The sequence below is a fragment of the Cervus canadensis genome, chromosome 22, assembly GCF_019320065.1.
Source record: "Cervus canadensis isolate Bull #8, Minnesota chromosome 22, ASM1932006v1, whole genome shotgun sequence".
NCBI lineage: Eukaryota > Metazoa > Chordata > Mammalia > Artiodactyla > Cervidae > Cervus > Cervus canadensis.
In genome coordinates, this window is record NC_057407.1 from 20,683,221 (window position 1) to 20,706,973 (window position 23,753).

General features: G+C 39.8%; 1 protein-coding gene across 3 annotated transcripts in view; it reads left to right on the forward strand.

Annotated features, from left to right (window-relative positions):
• The window catches only part of PTPRG (protein tyrosine phosphatase receptor type G), a 749,569-nt gene that overhangs the window by 182,455 nt on the left and 543,361 nt on the right, over positions 1 to 23,753 (forward strand). For all 3 annotated transcript variants that reach the window (XM_043441944.1, XM_043441943.1, XM_043441946.1), the window contains exon 2: positions 16,601 to 16,711. In XM_043441944.1, the coding sequence (XP_043297879.1) occupies positions 16,601 to 16,711 (111 nt within the window). The remainder of the gene's footprint in view (positions 1 to 16,600; positions 16,712 to 23,753) is intronic.

Below are 23,753 nucleotides of genomic sequence, written 5' to 3' on the forward strand. Positions count from 1 at the left end.
TGAGATATAGGCAACTGGCCACCCTCAGGAATACCAAGACTTCTTAGAAAGTTTGCTTTTGGATGTAAGCTTTTGGGAATGATCCTAAAGGCATGTGCTGTGCTATGCTTAGATGCTCAGTCATGTCCAACTCTTTGTGACCCCATGAACTGTAGCCCGCCAGACTCCTCTGTCCTTGGGGATTCTCCAGGCAAGAATACTGGAGTGGGTTGCCATGCCCTCCAGGGGATCTTCCCCACCCAGGGATCGAACCCAGGTCTCCAGCATTGCAGGCAAATTCTTTACCAACTGAGCTACTAGGCAAACGCTGACAGTCCTTGTAGAAAGAGCAACTGTATTACCAGGGTGAATATAGTGATTCATTAGTTACATTTTCCAGAAATAGTAATGTCTAAATTGAAATTGTTCTCTTCTCTGTATATGCTCTGTGTCCTCTCAACTTAGTTCCTTCTGAAAAAGAGTGGTCCAAATGCCATATTCTATTTTTTTTTCCTCTATTCTTCAGTGCCAAGGCATCGGACCTCCAGGCATATTCATGAGCCCTACATTTGCAAAGCTAGAGCAGTGCAGAAACCAGGGGACCAGATCCCTCTATAAAAATACATCCACCTCAACGCCCGATTGGGTTAGCTTCTTACCCAATAGAAGAGGGAAAAAAGAAGCAATTGATTTCCTCTAATTTGTGGGACTGGGGTCGGTAGAGAGAAGGAAAAGGGAGGGTTTCACTGAATGATTCTAGGTCTCCTTTTATCTTGGGGGCAGGAGTGTTAAGAGAAAGTAAGCAACATGTTTCCAACAGTTTAGGTGGAGATTCATTTTATACAGTATATTCAAAATATCATTGTGACATGTATCCCAAACAAAATATTAATAAGATACTTTATAATAATTTTTTTCTTACTAAGCATTTGAAATCCTTTTGTGGGTTTTATAGCACATCAGAGTTCAGGGTTGCCCCAAGTAACTCCTGTATTTGACAGTATAGTTGGAAGGGTTTCTTCTAATCCCCAGTTCTCAGTTCAGATGTGAACATATGCCTTTGTGGAACATCCTATATTTCTGTTGTAGCGAGAATGAGTTGTTTTCTCAGCATTTAGTTGGTGTTAGGGTAATGCCTTCCTGTGTAGGCTGTAGTGTTAGAATTCTCTTTGCAAGCTCTTGTAATAATTTTCAGGAAATTATCACTTTTATCATAGTATTTTTAGTTGCAACTAGAGAGTTTTATAGGAGATTCTTTCAGTGTGAAATCTCTTAAAGGACAATAGAAAATACACTGTTTCGTCTGGGACATAGGTTGGGGCAACTGCAGTATCTTGAGGGGTCCTTGGAACAGAATGTGTAATATGACAATGGACCTGGTTTAAAGGTCACTGTAGTAGTCCAAACATGTTCTGTGTTAATGTTTAGGTCTCTCAAATTTTTTAAAAAAAAGAACTAAATAGGCACCATCTATTTCCCTTTTACAGGCCCTCAGACTTTATAGGGAGGTCTCAGTGGAGCTTCATTTTTGCTATTCTGTCTCTTTAAAATGTCTGGGTTTGAATTCCTTTCTCTGTTCTGTGCAGTGTAATGTGACTTTGACAAGGTTCTTAACAATTTTGTGCCTTGGGAACTAGAAAGCTGGGAGGATTTACCCCTCAAAGTTCTGCTGAAGATTAAATGAGATCATCCAGCTGAAGAATGCAGTGTCTCCCAATACATAGTTAAGTGCTAAAGAAATATTAGCTATCTCAGCATCTTAATTAATTATTTTTGTTAATTTTAGAGACTTAAAGCACTGCAGGAGGAATTATAGGAATGATTTTTTTTTTTTTGATGTTGGGATAGAGGTTAAAAAAATACTTGTTTCTGAAACATATTAACAACCTTTTTTTTTTTTTTTCCCCCACTTCCACAGTATCTTTAGCTCCACTCCCCCATTCAGGAAAACCTGAAGTTTCTGCCAGCTTCTAACCCCACCCGTTTTTCTCACATTTTCACTTACTACTCACTCACTGATTTTGCAGAAGTGATATTTAAGAATGACTGTGTTTAATAAACCTCTGCAAGCAATATTTAAAGGAGTGTTTATTTTTCAAAATTCACTCAGGATTTCTGTAATCTTCAGGCCTGTAGTTCTGGTACATGGTTTGTACCAATTTGTTTCAGGGTGTTTTATTGCATATCTTTCTCATCTGCTGTCTAAAAATGAAAGGAACTGTTTGTTCCAGTCAATTTGCCTGATAGGGGAGCCTCCAAAGATACAAAGTTGCCTTTCGGCATCATTATATTAAAAAAAAAAAAAGAAACTGTCTTCTTATTCCCCCTCCTAACCCCACTTTGACTATATTGCAGAGTCATAAAAGGATTTACATTGAGAGTTGAAATTGTCTCCTTGAAATTGATTTTATTCAGCTTCTTGTATACAAATAGTTAGGAGAGGAGAACAGAACTGAACTTTCAATTTTGAACTTAACTGTTCTAAAGTCATAAAACTGCTTTTCCATTTGACTCTTCAAATGGATCTTGCAGTATAATTGGTCAGAGTCAGACGTTTTAGAAAAGGCGCAACCAGAAATGAAAACAAGAATAAAATTGCTTATTTAGTAGCTGCCAGTTGTTCATCAGAAGCAGACTTTTGGCTAAATACTTCTTTTTCCTAAAAAAGCAAAATGAGTCTTTTTCATAGCATTAGTTTGAAGCCATTACTTATAGAGCTAGTTAAAGCTGATTTAGAGATAAATGCTTTAGCCATCTTGATGTGATCTGATGAAAATTTCCATGTGGTTAGAGTTTTTAATTAAATCATTTTATTTAAGATTATAATAGCCCTTTTAAATTATTTTCCTTGAGACTTGCTTTGTGTTATTTGAAGTTAATAAGTCCTCTTGAAGCAAAGCAGAATGCACGATATTTCTTCTGATGATTTCTTTCTGCAGTAGAGAAAAAAGCAAACCACATTATTGCTGGGAAGGAAGTGAAGCTAATGCCTAATACAAATGGAGATAACAGAAAGTGCTTGCAGCCATGGGATATTCTGAGTATCAACATTAAAGTGGGCGCCTGGGCAATACTACCCTATTGCTTGGGTAATTTTTTTTCTCTTAAATTTCAGGAAGTAGAAATGGTCCTGTAGATGGACTTAGAATACCGAAGAGAGGAGTATTTTGGCAATTTATTGCCCTACCAGTCACCAAGTATATTTGCCCCTGAAAACTTTTTTATAACTATAGACATTCCTGTACAGTTCTTAAAGACAAAATTTCTGTACTTGTGCAAAGATGAACCCCTGTAGTTTAATTTATTAATTATTCTTCACTTGGGCTCCTCACTGTCCTATTGTTCACACTTGTGGAAGAGACAGGGCTCTTTTGGTCATTGTTGTGACAGTGGAGTGTGGCTTTTGATTTTATTTTAAGGCCGATAACATAATTTATTCATTAACTTGAGGTAAAATTGGTATATAACGTGAGTTTCAGCTATAGAACATTACCATCCTGTGTTTGTACATACTTCAGAGTGATCCCCACCATTAGTTGCCATCCATCACCATGAAGTTCACCCCCACACCCCTATCCCCTGCCCCCGTGTTCCCTCCCAGCCTGCTTTTGTATCTGTGATTCTTGTTGTTGTTTTAGATTGTTTGTTCATTTGTTTTGCTTGTTAGATTTTATATGAGTGAAATCATAGTGTTTTATCTTTTTCTACCTTATTTCACTTAGGATAATACCCTCAAAGTCCATCCATTTTGTTGCAGATGGCAAGATTTCTCCTTTTTTTTTTTGGCTATATTGTATTCCATCAGCTTCCCAGGTGATGATAGTGATACAGAACCTGCCTGGAAATTGAGGAGATGCAAGAGATGCAGGTTAGATCTTTGGATTAGGAAGATCCCTCTGGTGTAGGAAGTGGCAGCCTGCTCCAATATTCTTGCCTGGGAAATCCCATGGACAGAGGTGCCTGGTGGGCTACAGTCTCAGTTCAGTTCAGTTGCTCAGTCGTGTCCGACTCTTTATGACTCCATGAATGCTACAGTCTGTGGGGCCACAAAAAGTTGGACATGACTGAGCGATTTAGCACACAGTCTTCCACTGTGTATCTGCTACATCTTCTTATCCATTTATCTATCAATGAATGCTTAGCCTGTTTCCATACTTTGGCTGTTGTAAATAATACTATGGTGGACATAGCGGTACATATATCCTTTCAAATTAGTGTCTTCTTATTCTTTGGATAAATACCCAGAAGTAGAATAACTGGATCATACGGTAGTTCTATTTTTAATTTTTAGAGCAATCTCTGTATTAGTTTCTATAGTGGCTGCAGTTTACAATTCCACACATAATATATGAGTTCCCTTTTCTCTACATCCTTGCTACCACTTGTAATTTGCTGTCTTTTTGACGACAGCCATTCTGACAGGTGTGAGATGATACGTCACTGTTGTTTTGATTTGCATTTCCCTGATAGTTAGTGATGTTGAACATCTTTCCACCTTTTATCTGCCTCTTGACTGTCTGTATGTCTTCTTTGGAAAAAAGTCTGTTTGGCCTCTGCCCGTTTTTTTTTTTTTTTTTGCCCGTTTTTTAAATTGGGTTCTTTTGTTGTTGTTGAGTTACATGAGTTCTTTATTTCTGATATTAATCTTTATTGAATATATCATTCACAAGTATCTTCCCTCTTTCAGCTGGTCACCTCTTTTGTTTCACGGATGCGTCCTTCACTGTGCATAAGTTGTTTAATTTGATGTAGTCCCATCTGTTTATTTTTGCTTTTGTTTCTCTTGACTTTGGAGTCATATCTCCTCCCTTTAAAAAAAAAAAAAAGAATCTTTAAGACCAACATGAAGGAGATTACCGCCTCTGTTTGCTTGTAGGAATTGTATGGTTTCAGGTCTCACGTTCAAGTCTGCAATCCAATTTGAGTTGATTGCGGTGTATGGTGTAATATAGTGGCCTGTTTTAATTCTTTTGCATATGGCTGTCCGGTTTTTTCAGCACCACTTTTTTGAAGAGACTTCTTTCCCCATTGTATATTCTTGGCTCTTTTGTTGTAAAGTTAATTGTCCATATCTGTGTGGGTTTTTTCTGGGCTCTTTAGGGTTCCATTGATCTGTGTGTCTGCCTTTATGCCAATATAGAGGGTTTTTTCTTTTTTTTTTTTAAGAGAATCATTTGGGGAGGCAGAGAGAAGCCAGTTGGGCTTAAAGCCACATGCTTGTCCATGTTTAAACAATGATAAAATTGCTTAAAAAAACATTCAACCACCTTCAGTGTCCCTAGTAGGGTATTGTATACCTCTGTAAGCATAATATAGGCAGGTAATTTTTTTCTTATACAATACTGAGAATATAGTTATGCACTTTTTAGCTTTAAAAGAAAATATAGTGATAATAAGTATTCTTACCTTCTTTTCCTTCACTCTTTGTAAATAGGTGTTTCTGATTTGCCTCTAATTAATTACTTTTTGCTAATTGGACATGTAAAAGCAATTAATTGCTTGATCAAACTAGTGCAAATCCTAATTCAGGTGAAAAGGGGCAAAGGGGAAATTTGTAGAAAGTAATAGTAAAATAAAACTGAAAATAAGCCAAGTAGGCTTTTGGTCAGGTGTATGTGAATATTAGGCTACTATTTGTTTTAAATTTTCCCTCTGTGAGCAACCTTTTCCCACCCCCCCCCCCTCCACCCCTGACACAGCTGCAAATGTAGATTTTATGAATGATTTGTCTTCACTCACCCTGGGGGCCTAGGTGATGAGCCACTGTTTTCTGCTCTTGCCAGTATCCCCGCCAGGGCAGAGTCACGTTTTCAAAGCATACACTGACGAAAATGTTACACAGTTAGATTATGGTAATGGTTGCACAGCTCTGTAAATATACTAAGGCCCATGATGTATCAAGAAAGCTGTTTTAAAGGAAGGCACGTGTGAGACATTGATTGCTCACTTGGAGTCCTTCATTGCTTTCCCAGACTGACTCAAAGCTCATCCTGCAGGGTCTTGCACGTGTTCCTCCTCCTCCCCCTCCCCCTCCTCGTCCTCGTCCTCCTCCTTCTCCCCCTCCCCCTCCTCCCCCTCCTCCCCCTCCTCCTCCTCCCCACACCGGCTCACCGAGCTTCAGCCAGGCTGGCCTCCGTACGCCACCCTCCTTCCTGGCTCAGTATCCTCATCCATGTTCCTCCCACCCCTCCACCACCAATCTTGACCTCAGCTAAAGTGATATCTCCTTTATTGATTGATCCTTTTACTTTCCTTCCCTACTAGTATTTTTCCCTATTGCATCATGCTTCTTTCACTTAATTTTTGTATTTGTTTTACCATGTACACAAATGATAATTTATGTATGGATTGATGGAACCTGCTAGTGGAAAGAAAGCTTCAAGATGGTGGGGGTAATGTTCAGTTCAGTTCAGTCGCTCCGTCGTGTCTGACTCTTTGCGACCCCATGGCCTGCAGCCTACCAGGCTTCCCTGTATGGTATGTGTTGTTGAGTTCCTTGGTGTTGTCGTATTCGGCCTTGGAAATTTCGACCTGCCTTACCATGTTTGCTAGAAATCTTCCTTCTGGCAAGAAAGGGATAGGAACTACTGAGACAGATAGTGTGGAGGTCCAGTGGGTATTTTGTTGCCTAGCAGCACAGAACTCTTAGACATAGACAGCTGGAGGCCACAGGGTTTATATAGTGCCTGTAACATGGCCGCAGAGGCACAGGGTTCTGGGTTCACTAGGCTAGTTAGGTCTGACCACACCGTGACTGGCTGGTGTCTAGGGAGAAGCTGTGTTGTGCTTGGAATGCCCTCGGTGTGTGTTCCCGGAGCCCAGGGGCTTAGGGCTTGTGCCTACAGCATGTTTTCTACCATCTACCGTGGTCAGGAGTTATCTTGGTGGGTATTTTTGTCACTGTGGAGCTTACTCCCTCCAAATTCTGGAAGTGTGCATTATGGCACATTTGGCTAAGCTTGATAAGATGTGCCATAGTTTTAAAATGGACACCCAACAATACTTAGAGTTTTTTTCTTCACTGGTTTCTTTTTGTTCTATGAAAAATACCCATCTCATTGAATATTTTTCATTCAATATTTCATAGGGACTATCTGGAGAAGGTCATGGCAACCCACTCCAGCATTCTTGCCTGGGAAATCCCATGGACAGAGGAGCCTGATGGGCTACAGTCCATGGGGTCGCAAAGAGTCGGACACGACTGAGCAACTGAAGATGAAGAAGATAAGTATATATATGCCTCAGCTATATAAAAGGCCCAAGTTCTAAAGTTTATTCTTTGTTTCTCGGGGATAAAACATTGTCAGGCAGTCCCAGCTATAAATTTTAAACAAAAGAAAATATGAATAAAGGAAGCTTATTAATTAGTGTCTCAGTTTGTTTCCGTAACTGAAATTTAACTTCGTATTTCTTTCTGCTTTAATGTAAGAGTCTTTCTTTTTTTTTTTTTTTTTTTTATTTTTTCTGCGCGGGACACACACAGGGCAGAGGGAGAGTCTTTCTTTTTATACACAAATTACCAATGTTTGTATAATTGTAATTGGATATTCTCCACATCATGTTAGGAAAATCACTGTACTTTTTTTCTGGTGGAACTATCAGAACATGATTGTATCTCACACAATTGGCAATAGTGGTGGGAGGAAGTGGCTTTGACAAATTCTTTCTTTTGAAATTGTTAGGGTTTTAGTTTCCAGAGGCCCATGGAGAAACTTTATCACTTGTGATGCTTATTTAGTTTTGAGCAGGTGGAGTAACTATTAATTCACAGATGTTGTTATGAATCCTAAAAGTCAAGTTTTGTGAAGCATTGTTGTAGCATAGGGTCAGTTATGCAGGCTTGAGAGGAATGTCTGGTTCAAGGCTATCTGTTCTTAACAAAAGTTACATGCCTTTTCTGAATAATTGTACCTAAGCCACAGGATTATTGGAAGAAGTATGTGAATCACTGTGTTGATGGTAGTTTTAGTAGTGCCTTTTTCATAGACAAAGACTGAAGTTAGTAACTAACTTATTACTGAGTTAGGCCATGGGTAGAAAACCCAGATGCCTACAGAAACTAGATAAGAAATATACATCATCAATGGGACTGAATGGGGTCATGATTCTTCTCTGAAGATATACTCACTGCTTATATAGCACATTTTTTTCTGTTTCAGAACAAAGTTCATATTTCTCATCAATAAATACAGATACTAGAGTTCTTTCTCAGATTTTCTCATGTTGACAAGTAGTTAAACACAAATACATGCATACACCTACAGTGGGTGAAAAAACATCTGAGTCCATGGCTGTATTCACCGTGGTGGACACCAGTTGGGATGGCTAGGCTGAATCTGCCAGTTCTGTTGATCACTAAGGATTCAAACAGGTGGCACAGTTGTAAAATGAGAAGTACAGATTTGTGGCAGTTGACGTGATTACAATATTATCTATGCATGATCTTCCCAGGAATCTTGTAGAAACTAGAGACTTGATTCTTGGAGAACTAAGCAGTAGTAAAATGGACTGGGAGGGTTGGTTATTTCTGTATGATGTTTGAAGTCAGGAGTCCAGTTCTTTTTTAGGAGGGTGCCTCTGAGCAAGAGTGAACCGTGATATTTTTCAGATTTTCATCACACGTGTAATGAGCCCCCATTTAAATCAGTTATTTAAGTGTACCTTTTCTCGGATCTACTGTGAAGTGTGTTCTTTTATTTCTGAACTTTTTAAAACTGTGACATAGTTGATAGCAGATGAATCACTCTAGTTTTTTGGGTTTCTTTTAGCTCTGTCAGATTTAAAAGGAAAAAATATCTTCCTTTTTTTAATCAGTGTTATTTTAGCATAAAATGCGGAAGAGAAGTTTATTATTTTGCCTCTCTACCTGTCTGAAGCCATTTTTACAAGCCTGTAAAAATGTTTTCTATTTCCCTCTAGGATACTATATTGCTGTGTGATTTCTTCTTTCTTTGAGCTGCCTTTGAGTTTTAGTAATCTGTTTTACTTAAAAAAGTCATGGCTCTTTATTAGGCTCTTTATTAGGTATCTTTATCACTTTAGATGATGAAAAATACTTTTTTTGTTGTAGTTGGGACAGTAGGTACATTTGAATATGATAAAATAGGTAAGCTACTGTAATAGAATCTATTGTATTTGAGGTTAGCTCAGTATCACAAACAACTGGAGGGAACATTTGTAACGCAGCAGTTACAAAGGAATGCACTTTTTGATTCTACTTTTTGGGAAGCTCACTAAGTACTTTTCTGCAATTAATTGAAATACAGGCACAAAAGGAGATGAGAGCCTGATGGAATATTTAATTACTTTAACTATAATTTGATACTTTTGCCCATTGTAGTCACAAAAAAGATAAAGATTTATTCATTTTAGACTATTGTGTGGGATTTAATGTTGTTAAATGCTCTCAAAATTTAGAGACGATTATACCTGACAGAGATTTCACCATCCTTGAGGGATCTTTAATTTGTTTGTTGTATGAGCAGTTATAATAGATATAAACAGTCTGCTTAACTGCTTGTCTGCCATTCTGGAAATAGACATTCTGCATTTGAAAATGTGAGTGCATATTACTTATATTGTAGTGGGCTTCTTTTTGGCAGTAACTCTGGCAGAGAACTCGGACTCTTAATATGAGAGCCATCCATCCATTGTCCTAAGTAATTTCCATCCTGGCACTGGGGAACCAGAATTTTTTTGACGTTTTCATTTTTGGACAGAAGCTGACCAATTCTCCCAGGCTTCTAAGTCCCTTTAGAATTACCTAGAACTGGACATATAGTTAGGTGGAAATACCTTCAAGTGTCACTACACTATTTTGTTTTGGATACAAGATATGTGACTGTGGTGTAGATGGAGTTCAGGGCTGTTCTCTTCTTAAACAGACTCTGCTTTCACCTTGACATAACTACCATCACACCCCTATTCCACTATAGGAGATCAAAAACAGACATTAGCTGTACTCTGTAATTTCTGTTCACATATTTGTAATTTTGAAAGAGAACATTATTTATCAGTCCGTAACTATTTTTGTGTAGCTTCAGTGATCTTTCTCTCACAGGGAAACCTATGGAAAGACATCTATGTCAGGAACGTTATTTAATGTGTTGTTAAATGAGCCAGTCTCTTTGTGTGAGAAATATTCAGCCAGTAAGTTAACATGGCTTGAAACTTCTTTCCCCTCTCAAGTCAACATTTCTGTAAAACACTGAAAGTAAAGAATGACACCAAATCCTTCTGAAGACATTGTTAAGGCAGATGGGATACACAGCTGCCTTTATATTCCCAGAATAAAAACATTTATTGTTACAAACTCTGTCCGGTGGCTGTGGGAAATTAAATCATGCACATAGGAAATCATTTTGTTGATATCTTCTGTGGTAGGTAAGCTCTTAGGATATTTTTGTAGGAAAGGATTGGGCCCTTGGGTCTGGAAACATTTTTATCTTTTTCGCTTTAGGCTGGAAATGCGGTAGGCTCTGTAGAAGTTGTGAGAGGTGGTAGAGTTTATGAACACTCCCTGATGAAAAGACCTGTCACTCAGTCAGCTTTCTGCATAACAACCAGCTTAAGATTTCCCCCTGCTGAGTGAGACATGGGAATCATTGGCTAGTTAACGCTATTGGTTTTGAAATCTCTACGTTTATCCTGTCAGCATTGAGAGACACATTCTCCTGGGTGATGGGAGTAGCTGGACTTTCCCTTGGTAAAATCGTATTCTCATATTATTATTATACTATCCAGACTCTTGAAAGCTACCCAAGTTTGATAGTCCTCATGTCCAGGTTTGCTATCTGTGTGTGTCGGTTCAAGTGTCATCAGACACAACCTCTTTCAAGAGGAGTGCATAGCAGGGTATAGTGTTGGGCATTCTTTCTTTCTTCTCCACCTGTTATATCATTGTGAACCCCATTTCTTGAAGTATTATAAACCACTGCAAGCTCTCCTGAGCTTCCTGCTCTCAGATGACTTCACCTCCATAAGCCACAGTAGGCTTGGTGCTGCAGAACTTGGAAGAATATGAAATATATGTTTGTATAACACCAACCCCTCCCTCTTGATAGTCACCTGATAACCATAGGTAGATTTACACTTCCTGTCCTGAGAAGTAAAACTGGATATTTTCATAAGCATGCACCATTTTTAATTGTGTAATTAAGTTGCTGACATAAGCAAGTAAGCAGTTTCACATTAAGGTAAGGATCCGTAAAGGCATGCATTTACATAATTTAATTTTCTGCACAGAAGATATTGAAAATCAATAGCATGATTCATAACCTCACCATATCATTGCCATGCTGCCGTTGGTTGGCTGTTGGAGTTTAGAAGAGTGCAGAGAGTATTAAAATTGATTGAATTTGGCATGCTGAGTCTGTATCTTTACTTGGGAACCACAGATTGTTTCTTTTTGTAAATCTTTGCTCCTTGCCAATGAGATGTTAGGTTGCTTAATATACTCTGTATACAGTTTTTGACTGCTGTTCAAATAATTTTTAAAAGTTGCTTTTAGGGAGCACTCTGTCATATGATCAAAATACATTTGAAAAAGGGACTTGAAATTGTGTTTTCAGTAATGCGGTACAAGTAATACATGATTATGTTCTCATGAGGGGGAGAAATCACACACTACTGACATAGATGGAATAAAAGGAAAAACTAAATATAGTTACCTTTAATGAATAGTTGATGTGTTAAAAGAAATCTGGTGCTGGGGTGGTAAAGATCTTTGCCACCTGGTTCATTTCTGAGATGCTTCCTAAAAATTGCCTTTTAGATACTCCAGCTAGTTCCTTCTAGCTTCGTGTTTTAGATGTTTGTTCTTTCTGATAGTTGAGCAGTGATTGAAAAGCGAGACAATAGGGAAGAAGACAGTGTTTTTGCTTATGGCTCATGAAAGCACACATTAACACACACACACAGACTGTAGACTCTAACATAGGCATCATCAGTTTTTCTGGTGTTTATGTATTCATTGACTCACTCACTCATTACTGAACGCATCCCATATATTAAGCTCTGTCATGTGAGGTAGGCTGAGAGCTCTTTGTCTCAGGGACCTTGACACGTTTCATAGGTTATACAGCATGTCCTTCCAAAGCAGGTCTTCCTGCCGTTTCTCACCTTGCTGGGTTCAACCTATGTCATTCCTAAGTACTTTGGGGGATGTGATGACCAAGTTAACCCACTCTCCGTGGGATGGCCCCGGCCTCTGTCACTTCTGGTCTGTTGGTCTTTATACAGCAAAGCCATGCCTCTTATTTTTGGCCCAAGTGAGACCCCCTTTAGACAGGCAGTCCCACTCCCCAGAGCAGATGCCTTGCACTACTTTGTGATGTGTTTGGATGGCTGGGAAAATAACTGCACTTTGGGGTATGGGTTCTGTTCCTTCACAGAGTCAGGGGAAGCATCTTCTGATGTGTACCTCCCTTGTGTCTTGAGTTGGCCATGTCTTTGTAGACGTGCTTTGTCACTAATAGTTTAGTGGGCTTGGACCCCTGCCGGATGTGAGACCCTAAAGCCTCTGGCTTGTATGCAGTCAGGTAAAGAGTGTTGGGACTACCATCCCCTTCTAAGTACTTGGCTAAAGTACTTACCTGATGAAGCTTTGGCCTCCGTAGCGCCACATTGCCGGCAAGATGGGTAATGCAACCGCTGGTGGGCTTTGTTCTTCTTTGCTGCTCCCTGATACTCTCAAAGGTTCTGAGAAATAAAGGGGTTTCCCAGGTAAAGAACCTGCCTACCAATGCAGGAAATGCAGGAGATGTGGGTTGATCCCTGAGTCAGGAAGATCCCCTGCAGGAGGAAATGGCAACCCACTCCAGTATTCTTAGGGTTTCCCTGATAGCTCAGTTGGTAAAGAATCCACCTGCAATGCAGGAGACCCCGGTTCGATTCCTGGGTCAGGAAGATCCGCTGGAGAAGAGACAGGCTACCCACTCCGGTATTCTTAGGCTTCCCTTGTGGCTCAGCTGGTAAAGAATGTGCCTGCAATGTGTGAGACTTGGGTTCAATCCCTAGGTTGGGAAGATCCCCTGGAGAAGGGAAAGGCTGCCCACTCCAGTATTCTGGCCTGGAGAATTCCATGGACTATACAGTCCAGGGGGTCACAAAGAGTCAGACACGACTGAGCAACTTGTACTTTTTACTTTCCAGTATTCTTGCCTGGAGAATCCTATCATGGACAAAAGAGCGTGGTGGGCTACAGTCCATAGGATCACATAGAGTCAGACATGACTGAATCGACTTAGCACGCACACATGCTTAATGTATGACTGACTGAGAAATAAAATACCTTCTAGCCAAAAAAAAAAAATTGGGGTACTGGGAGTGGAGACTGTGATTCTAGTGGGTCTGGTATAAAGTGTATAAGTTAATATCCTTCAGGATAACCTTATTCCTTCTTTTATTTTTTATACCTGGTTCATTTGTTTGTGAGCAGAATCTGGTGGAACTCTGATTCAGTTCATATTTGTCTTAAGTGCTCAGGTTGATGCCACACTGGTGTGATTCTTGAAGTAGGCCATTCATTTCTTTGGCCAGTTCTTTACTAACATTAAAATAGGCTTATTTAACCTGGCAAGTTATAGGCTGTGAGCATGAGTGGACAGTGTCACGATGTACAGGGCCTAACGTCCAGCTCCACAGGGAAGTTTGTGGTTCTTATTGCTGGCTGAAAAACAGAATAGCCTGGAAAACTTTTAGCAACAACAACAAAAAATACTGCTATTTTGATTCCACACCTTAGACTAAAGATGAATCTCTGGAGGCAGGGTCCAGCACATAGGGTCTTTATTTTTTGTTCTGTTTTTAAAGCAGCTGGGGTTGAGAGAGCTCTAGTCCAACAATAGCATTTTCTGCATGGAAAAATTGATTCTTGGGTGTTGTATCCTGTTTGAAGGCCACCAAGGTCACATTAATGACATTGAGGGGAAAGGGAGCATTGGTAGGTAATTGGTCATGTAACTATAAGCCTTCCAGGGGTTGATTTCAAATTGGCTTTGTCCTGAGCTTCAATATTCAGCAGAACTGATCCGTAGATTTTACATTTTCTGGCTTGGTTCCATTTTGAGCACCTTTGCTGATCCTGTGTGTGACCCTCAGCCACTCCCATGAGGCTTCAACTTTTGTCATAATACCTTCAGTAAGAGAGAGAAGACTCTCTCTGACTGCCTGGTGTCCCCATTCCCAAACATCTATATCCCTGAGCTAAACATACCAACCTCACAGGATTGGCATAAAGAATGACACCAGGTGCTCTGAGCAAAGCACCTTTTTCAGCTCTGGGCATGTGGTACTTTTTAAATACCTGATAACACAGTGGAAATTTGTTGCAGTGTCTCTGTTTTGGTAATCCTCATACCCTACTCCGCCGGCTAGGTCACAAATCATGGATGGGATAGCCAGTCCTGTTTCCCTGGCATCTCCAAAGATGGGCTTTGTTTGACTTACACTGCTGAATCACTGCAAACCATGCCCCTGACCCCATGGAATATATGGGAGTGGGGGCACGGTTTTTAGTCATTTTCCTGGGACAAAGAGGAAGGGTTATTTGGGCGTAACTATTTAGACAAGATCGGGCTTGTTCAGGGTGGTCTGGCCATAGACCGGGAGTAACTATTTAGAGTGAATTAACTCTTAAGAAGTGTAGTAAACAGATACATAAAATGTCTCCCATATACACAGAAATAAGCTGAACAATTAGGAAACTTTTTAATGGTATTTGGCTATGTGGGTGAACCTCAGTTTCCCTATCTGTAAAACAGAGCTAAAAATACCAACCTCTAGGGTCATTATGAAGATAACACAAGTTACTATGAACAGACCATGAAGCCAACCAACTAGTTTGCTTCAGTGGAGGAAAAAAATAGATGAAGAGATGGGAAATTTTGTTTTTGATCGCTGGAAGCTTAGAATGACCAACTTCCTGAGATTCTGAATGGCTCGCCTGCAAGAGCATAGGATGGATCGGGATCATATGTACCTAAACCTTCATCATTCTTATAAAATGGTTAGTAACTTAGGTTTTGACTCTGTCATTCAGGACCAAACAGCGGGCATACATGACACCCGGTTTACTTTGCTGATGTTATGTTTGGATTTTGTAAGATTCCCATTTCCCTCTAAAGGGCTTGTATCTGTGGAGTAGCTCTTGTTCAAGCTTTATTCCTTTTAAAGCCAGTCTTGGCAATTGACATGGAAGCAAAAAGTGTAATGCTTACATATTTCCTGATTTTCCTTCATGACCATCACATTGTGAACAAAATTAATGCCATCATGGTGAGATGATGATTATTATCACTACTCTGGCTAATTTGAATAGAGAATGTATTGTGCTTTCCTGGTGCCTTCAGAGTCTTAAACTGAATATATAGTTCCTCTAAGCATTTTCCTTGCTTTTCAAAGGCACACTTGATTTTGTTTGGGTGCATTTAAATATTAACACAGACAGCTGGGATGTATTGTTTGAAGTGTAGTTGCAATTCATTTTGGATTCTGGGCACCTGTGATGCTTGTCTTCTGACACATCAGTGCAGTCAGGTGTGGGCTCACCACAGAAGAAATTTGCATCCATGAAGTGGCTAGGAGGGGAGGGCTTTTGAACACTGTAACAGGCAGATGCAAGCTCTTGATAATGGGGTAGAAAATTGGATTCATTTTGAGTTTTCAAAGAAATGCATCATTAAACAGTGCCTCTTTTCTGAGCATTGTTGGCCTTGGAGGGTTTCAAGTTTCACATCTTCAGATATAATAGGTGACTCTCTGGGATCCAGAGTTTGTGGAGGACTGGTTCTTACCACGGGGTGGCCCCCAGGCCTGAGACTGTGCTGTGTTTGGATGGTAGAGGCCTGAGCTTTGTGGCATGCATGCTTATGTTGGATTCCTTGATCTGCTGTATACTCCGTGTCACTGAGCGTTCATTCCTCCATCTGTAAAAGAGATGGAATGACTCCTTGCTCAGTGAACATTCAATAAGGCTGGAAGCACTCTGCACCTAGGATATAGGCTTATACACACAGTTGGAACCGAAACTGCGAGTTCCAGGTCTACTAGTTGTTAAAGTTACTCAACTACTCTAAGCTTTAGTTTGCTTATCAATAGAATGGGCCAGTTACTGAAACACTGCATCTGTTGCCTGGTGGTGTGTTGTAAATTATATAAGATAATGCATGTAAAGGGTTTAGTGCGCCTCGGGTTCATGGTAGGGAGAAAAGTTTCACGGTAGTTAAGTCAGACAGTGACGAATCTGCCTACCAGTGTAGGAGACCAGGATTCGAACTCTGGGTCAAGAAGATCTTGGAGAAGGGAATGGCAACCCACTCCAGTATTCTTACCTGGACATGCCCCTGAACAGAGGAGCCTGGCAGGCTACAATCTATGGGGTCACGAAGAGTTGGACATGACTGAGCGACCTAACACATACACAAGCTATTGTTTGTATTAATGATAATCCTGGTGATCTGTCGAGGTTCTGCTGCAGTTGTTCTTCTGTAACGTCAGCACGTTCTATTCAGCTACCCCAGGGTCTGTGCTTCTAGGCGGTCCCAGGGCTGTGTGCATTTGACAGCCGTCCTGGTGCAGCGGGCTGACGGTTTTGACTCACTGCAGCTCTCCTGTCTTGCAGCGTTGACCGAGGGCTACGTGGGGACCCTGCACCAGAACAGACAGGGCAGCTCGGTGCAGGCGCAGATCCGCAGGCGCAAGGCTTCCGGCGACCCGTACTGGGCCTACTCGGGTAAGTTGACTTGCTCCCATCGCGATCATGCGGGTCAGTTCACGTCCCATTACACTCGCTCAAAGGCACACTTTTAATCAGTTTCACGCCTGATTTCTGTTTGTTCCAACCTTTTGTAGTTCTCTGAAAGTTGAAATATTCAAGCCTGTTTTTCCTCAATATGATAAGTACCTTAATTTATCTCTCCCACCTGTTTCTCCAACCTGCCTTTTCCCCTCAATTTGCATTTATTTCTGAACTTTACTTGTTAATGAGTTATTGTACCAAACTTGTAATTTTCTGAAAGACGTGGCCTTTTCTTGTCTCTTCCCAGAGGCTGTGATTTCAGAGAGCAGAAAATATAAGCCTTGTCTTGAGCTACTAAATATCTGCTAAATATTACACAGCCTCACGTATCAAAATGACCTATTATGCTTTAATCTAAGAAATGCAACTTTATTTTCTAATAAGATCTTTCTAGTTTTATATATTTCAGCCCACTGCGATATTTCTGTAGCTCTTTTCAATTTTTATTTTCACTTTTCGCCTTCGAGTCAGTGAAGAGAGAGTACACATTGTTACAACCCTGAATACTAATTTGGAAATAATTTTCTTACATTTTAAGGGGCAAGAGAAAAAATATCTGCAAGAATATACAGGCCTTTCTGGTTTATGCATCTAACAACTGTCAAAAAGAAGATAGGTGGATTGTTATTTCTAAAAGAGATTTTGATGCTCAGAAATATATGGGAAATATGTTTTTAGCTAATTAAGGAGGAATTCTTGAGCAAGACAGACCACTTTGGAAATCCCTGTAGCACTGAATAATTCAGATTTTTTTATGAAAGTGCTTGGAGGCACAGAGTATTAGTCTCAATAATAAATGTATGCATTTTCTATGTTGTTGCTTGTAGAACTGAAAGGTATTATTATCATTATTATACCCTGGTCTTAAACCCTGAGTTTCTACCTGCAAATCTTGTTACATTTATGTCAGTGTAAAATTTATAGGCCTGATCTTTAATTATACCTTATCTATTGGCTTTTTGCATCCTTTTGTCTATTGATAAATCTTCTGCCCCTCTAGGGAGAATAGCCTATCTGTTTTGTTTTGCAAGGAACAGATAGTGATTCTGAAGTCTTCCATCACACCCCATTCCTTGTGATTAGAAGTATCTAATTAGAACCTTTTTGTCACCATTTCTGATAAATGAAGGAAATTGGGAGATGAAAGCCGAAAGTTACATATATATGGCTTCCTGGCAAGAAACCCAAAGAAAATTTATCATTTTGTTCTCTGTGGTTCTGATAGAAGTTAAGAAGAGGCATAAAGTGGCCTGCTGTTTACAGTTCATCAATTTTGAAAATAATGCTGTTGGGGGATTGGAAATTCTATGACATCAGCATGTACAGTTGCAGATGGCAGTGACTTTTCCCCTTATTTAGTTAAGACTGGGCATAATTAGTAGTATGATCTTTGGGGTGGAGACGTGGTTGATCTTCTTAACTCTGGACTTGATGAGTCTCCATTTTGTATTTCTGGAATGCATTGTGTCTGGATTTGAAAACTTCTATCGGTGGAAAAGCTAATAGTTTATCTTCAGTGGGTTGGCATGCTCTTCATAAAGAATCTGGTAGTCTTGGGCTTTGCAGGACATGTGGTCTCTGTTGCTGCTCTTCAACTCTGTTGTCAGTGGAGAGGCAGCCATAGGTAGATGGACAAACTAGCTGTGTCCTCATGGAAATTTATTTATGACAGTGAAATTTGAATTTATTATAATTTTCATGTGTCAGGAAATCTTATATTTTAGACTTTTTCCCCTCAACCTTTTAAAAATAAGAGAAACCATTCTTACTTTGCAGACTGTACTAAAATTGGTGGCTGGTGGGATAGGGTCCACAGACTATAGTTTGTCAACCCTTGTTTTAGCTGTGTTTTTTTCTGGAGCCAAGATAAGGCAGTTATTTGAAGAATCCCTTAGAAGGGTATAGACTGGCTTGGAAGAATCACCGAAGTAGCTTGCTAGGCATAATGGGAAAAACAAAAGTAAAAGGAGAAGAAAAGCATAAGAGAGTAACCAGTTGAGGTTTATAGTCATCTTCTTGAACATTCCGTGATATCAATTGTTATTTTCAGCGAAGTGATGAAATATTAGTTTTCACATCAAGAACTCTTACGGTGTTCTTTGGCACTTGAACTGCCAAACAAAAGGTCATTATTTGTAGAGGGAAATGGTTTTAAATTGAGCAATAGTGAAGTAGTCCACTTCATGAGAGAGGGGTTTAATGGTCCAAATGTTAACCTCATGACTTTAATTCACAAATCTGTATTAGTTCTTCCTAAGATAAGGCACTGGTATACTTTGGAGAGGGGGCAGTGTTGTGTGTGACACTGTGAATTTTCAAGTCACGTATGTAGACTGTGGCTCAAATCTACCATTAATACCTCTTAATATCTTTATGAGGTTGGGAAGACATTTAACTGCTTGGAGCCTCAGTCTTCCCATCTTTGAAAAAGGAATAATTAGTAGCACTTCCCTCATAAAGCTGTTAATGGGAATGAAATGAAGTGTGTGTGAAAAATTTAACAAATTCCAGGCATAAAGTGCCTAATGTTACTTTTTGCTGTTTTTCACACTATTAGTACTTTTGCTACTGGTTTACTGTTGTTATTGGAATTCTGTTTTAGGTACTATGATTGTTACTGGGAGATCCTTAGGTAATACTTGGAGCTCAGCAAGCTAAATTCTATCAGCCATACTTCATAAGAATTGCCCATTTGAGATTTTGGGAATGAGGGTTCAGCAAACTAACTGTCCTCAAGTTCAGGGCTTGGCAGACTACCAACGTCCACCTGTATTTGTGTGTAAAGTTTTATTGGAACACAACCGTATCCATTTTGTTGGCTATTGTTGATGGCTGCTTTCATGTTAAGACTGCAGAGTTGAGTAGTTACTACACAGAAATTTGACGAAGAAGACTAGACTATTTTCATCTAGCCCTTTGCAGAAAAGGTTTGCCAGCTCCTGATCACACTGGTACAGCCTGGGGTTTTGAGCAGCTGTTAGCCTGACTCAGAAACAAAACTGTGTGGAGATTTGGAACATGTCTCTCTTTTTCTTCTGGCCTTGTATTTCCCTTGAGCTGAAATGTCCCCAGCAAATGTTCTAGTTAGCATTCACAGTGATTCTTGTGTTCCTGCTTTTGAAAAGTTCCGGGAAGAATACAGATGAGGAAGTGATATGTTTTAGGAGGGGAAACAGGGAGAGGAGTTGGTGTTGGTGGTCCTGGGCCCCCCCCTGGGTTGTGGTGTCCTTCCTCATCATTAGGTTGCCTTTGGGTACAGGGTGGCGTTTGGTGAATGATGCTGGTCTGGTTATTCTGGTAGCAGCCCACCCGGTCAGCCCACTGGTCACTTGAGGAGAGGTACGTAAGTAGTTGAGCTGTGGAGAACTTGTTTTAAGGATACCGTCATGATCGTGCCACGTTAGGACTAGCTGAGTGATTTCAGTGTCACTGCATCATCTTGGATAATGTCTGCATCCTATTTATATTTGAAAATGATCAACAACCTTACTTCATAGTCTTATCGTATGATGCCACTGTGAACACCAGCAGCTTTTGGATCTAGGACTGTTTATTGAGGAGCCTGGAGACTGGTGTTTCAGTCCTATTGCACCCATCTGAGGATAAACTGTCTCTCTGGTTCTTAGTTATTTCTACTCTAAAAAGGAGTGGTCATAATGTCTAGTTAATGGTGAAAACATCGTGCATAGGAGAAATGAAACAGAACATAAATGTAAGATTATTATCATTGACTGTTAATAATAATGTAATTTCAAGATTGCTTTATATCTTTGGATGTATTTTCCTTATACCAAGAACAGGAAAAAGGAGGGGAACACCCTTTGATATATTTCATACAGAATTACACTGAGAAAAACAGTTAACAATAATTTAGGTGTCTATTGAAAATATTGAAACGCCTGCAGTGCAGGAGACCTGGGCTCGATTCCTGGATTGGGAAGATCCCCTGGAGAAGGGAATGGCTACCCACTCCAGTATTCTGGCCTGGAGAAATCCATAGACTGTATAGTACCTGGGGTCACAAGCAGTCTGACACGACTGAGCGACTTTCACTTTTTTTACTTCTCTTCTGTTGGTTTTCTTGATTAAAATACAGATATTTTTTCTGTGTTATTTGATGTGATGACAGCTCATGAATTTTGGAGTTTGCCCAGAACTTCTGTAATTATGACACAAAAAGTAACACATGCTAGGTAGGTCATTGTTGCTGGAAAGGGAACTGAGAAACAAATTTGGAGCAAGTTCAAGTAGAAATTTGAAGCATTTTTATAAAGCTTTCTGTTTTCTCTCCACCCCCTCAAAGACTTAGGGAAAAACAGGTGGTGGGTTTCTCCTCCCACGCTGTTTTAACTTATCCTCTTCGGTGGTTTTCTTCATTTTTAATAATCTTCATCTCATGTTCCTTTTGTGTAGATAGATTCTGTGAATCAATACAAGGGGGGCATTTCTCACTTTTAGAGGACTCCAAAATTGAGACATGCCTTGACCAAAATTCCTTGAAAGAAGTGTCTGGTGCTGCACTAGGTGGAGGTCAAGCAGGATTGCTCTAAGAGGCATTGAGGGACGGGATTTCCAAGGGCCTTTCTGATTGTCCTGGGGTTTGATGACTTGCTCAGCTGTGAAATGGAGATAAAAGGACATACCTTGTATGGCTTTGAGAGCTAGCAGTAATATATGTAATCATCTGGTATGGTTGTTAATCACATGGCCACCCCACTATACTATGCATATGAAGATCTTGCTTTGTAACATGCATGTGTGTGTATGCTTGTGTGTGAGAGAGAGAAGGAGAAAGGAAAGGGGAAGAGGCAGAGAGAGATTTCCCGAACTAAATGTAGTTTTTAAGGACAAAGATTATAGCTTATTATTTCTTGTTTTTCCTGCTGTGTGCCAGAATATCTCCTCTTGTATATATTTGGAACATATTTTTCAAGTAGGTGAATGCATGGATGGATACATGAATTCATACCAGAGTCTGTGCTCGGGAACTCACTAAGGGGATCTTGCCATGAAATTCAGATAAGTTAGTGGGTGATTTACAAAAGGTTTCACCGTTGGATCCTTTTTAAGTAAGGAGCTCCCCTGGTGAACTTAAGACTAATTAAATTCCTAAAATAACATTTCCATGCCTATTTTTAATAACATCTATACAGGCTAAAGCAAAATACACAAATGCCTGCCTAAGTCTGCTTTTGTCATTAGAAGAGTGGAAGGCACTCTGGAAACTTACAGTTTAATGTTAATATTGTCATACTGTTTGCCCCTCTCCTGATAACCTCTTCCAAAGTCTCTTAAGGGAATCATTTCCCCAGAGACATTCCCTTTGCAGTAGAGACCTTCTGATCTGATGGGACCACGCTGTTGATATTGATACTCCTAAGTCCTGGCTCAAGGGTATGTCTACCTGATCCCACTCTCTTAACTCATCAGTTTCCTCTTTATTTTTGACAACAAATTTGTATCTTCTTTACAATTCTCTAGTAATCTATTTGCAGTTTTAAAGTAGAAGTTACTGTGTGCCAGGTGGTGTGGTGTAGTGGGAGGGGCCAGAGAAATTCCTCAGAATGGCTCTTGCCAGGTTCCATTAGAGATGGACAGGTGTTTTCCAGAATTAGCAGAGGCCTGGAGGCATAAAACGACCTAGCTGTGACTGGGGACCTGGAAGTATCTCAGTGGGTCTGGAGATGTGGTCAAGTGGAACAAGTTAAGGGAATGATGCAGAGTATGGGAAGTCGACCAGGAGGGCTCTAGCAGAATTCTGCTGGAGACCTAGAGCATCTTTCTGAGGGAGTCATTTAAGAATTTTATGGTGAAGATGGTCTAAGTTGGTTTTACGTTTGAGTGAGACCTCAGGTTGTAGGATTAAGGCTCGGTCAGCAGGGGAAGAGAGCAGAAACTATGAGAAATGTTGAGGTTGTATCGTCAGGAATTTGAGAGATGAAAGAGCCGTGGGAATTGATTACATTTTGTATATGAAAGAGAAAGCAAAATGAATTGTCTGGGATGTTCCCCAGAATGATTGAAGAGGGCATTGCATTTAATTTAAATGAGTAAATGAGGAATGGTGGGTTGGTTGTAAAGATAAATTTGGACTTGAACCTATTAAGACATGGTATAGTATTTTGTTCATATTTCTTACACCCTTTAAACTTTATGTTCCTTGAGCAGAACCTTTGTCTGTAATTAATCTTTGTATCTCCCTATTTCTACCTTAATGTTTTGAAATAGAAATAGTTTGTAGGACAAAGTACAAGCTATTTTTTCCTGTAGGTACTTTTTTTTTTTTTTCTTTTTGCACTTGATCTGTGATTACAAGGATAGACAGAGTGAGAAAAAAACACATGTGGTCACATACTAATCAGGACTTTATGTATAAAAGAGAGAAATGTGGTGCCATATGCTTAAGGTACCTTCAACATTTTTCAATGCAGACTTTGGCTTTTTTCTCTTCCATCGTTTGAACAAAATTATTCTAGTAACTTAGAGATGTGTTCTTTATCTTCTTTTTAACTTTGTTCTAATCTGTGCTACTTGAGTTCAGACATTTCTTAGCATCTTCTCTCTGGAGGTGGTTTCACAAGTGCTTGTAAAGCTAACAGATACTATTGTATGTTGTAAGAGTACATCAATAAACTCCTTAGGGTCCTTGTGACCCTTGGCAAAAGCGTATTAGAAGATGAAGTTTTATTCAATGCTGGGTTGGTATCAAGTGCTGTGGAACAGTGATAAAAGTTTCAATTGTTGCTATGATGAGATGTTTAAAACATGGGTAAATGGAAGGCTGAAAGTTTGGGTTTTAAATCAGCCTTGAAGGTAGCAGGTTGATGGAGCCTTTTTTTTTTTTTAAGGACTCTGGCATAATCTATGAAAATATTGAATGTTGATAGTCTTTGATCTAGTGCCTCTGCTTCTAGGAATTTGTCTTTCAGAAACACTTGTATGTATCCCCAGTGTGCCATTGTGAGCGGAACAGCCT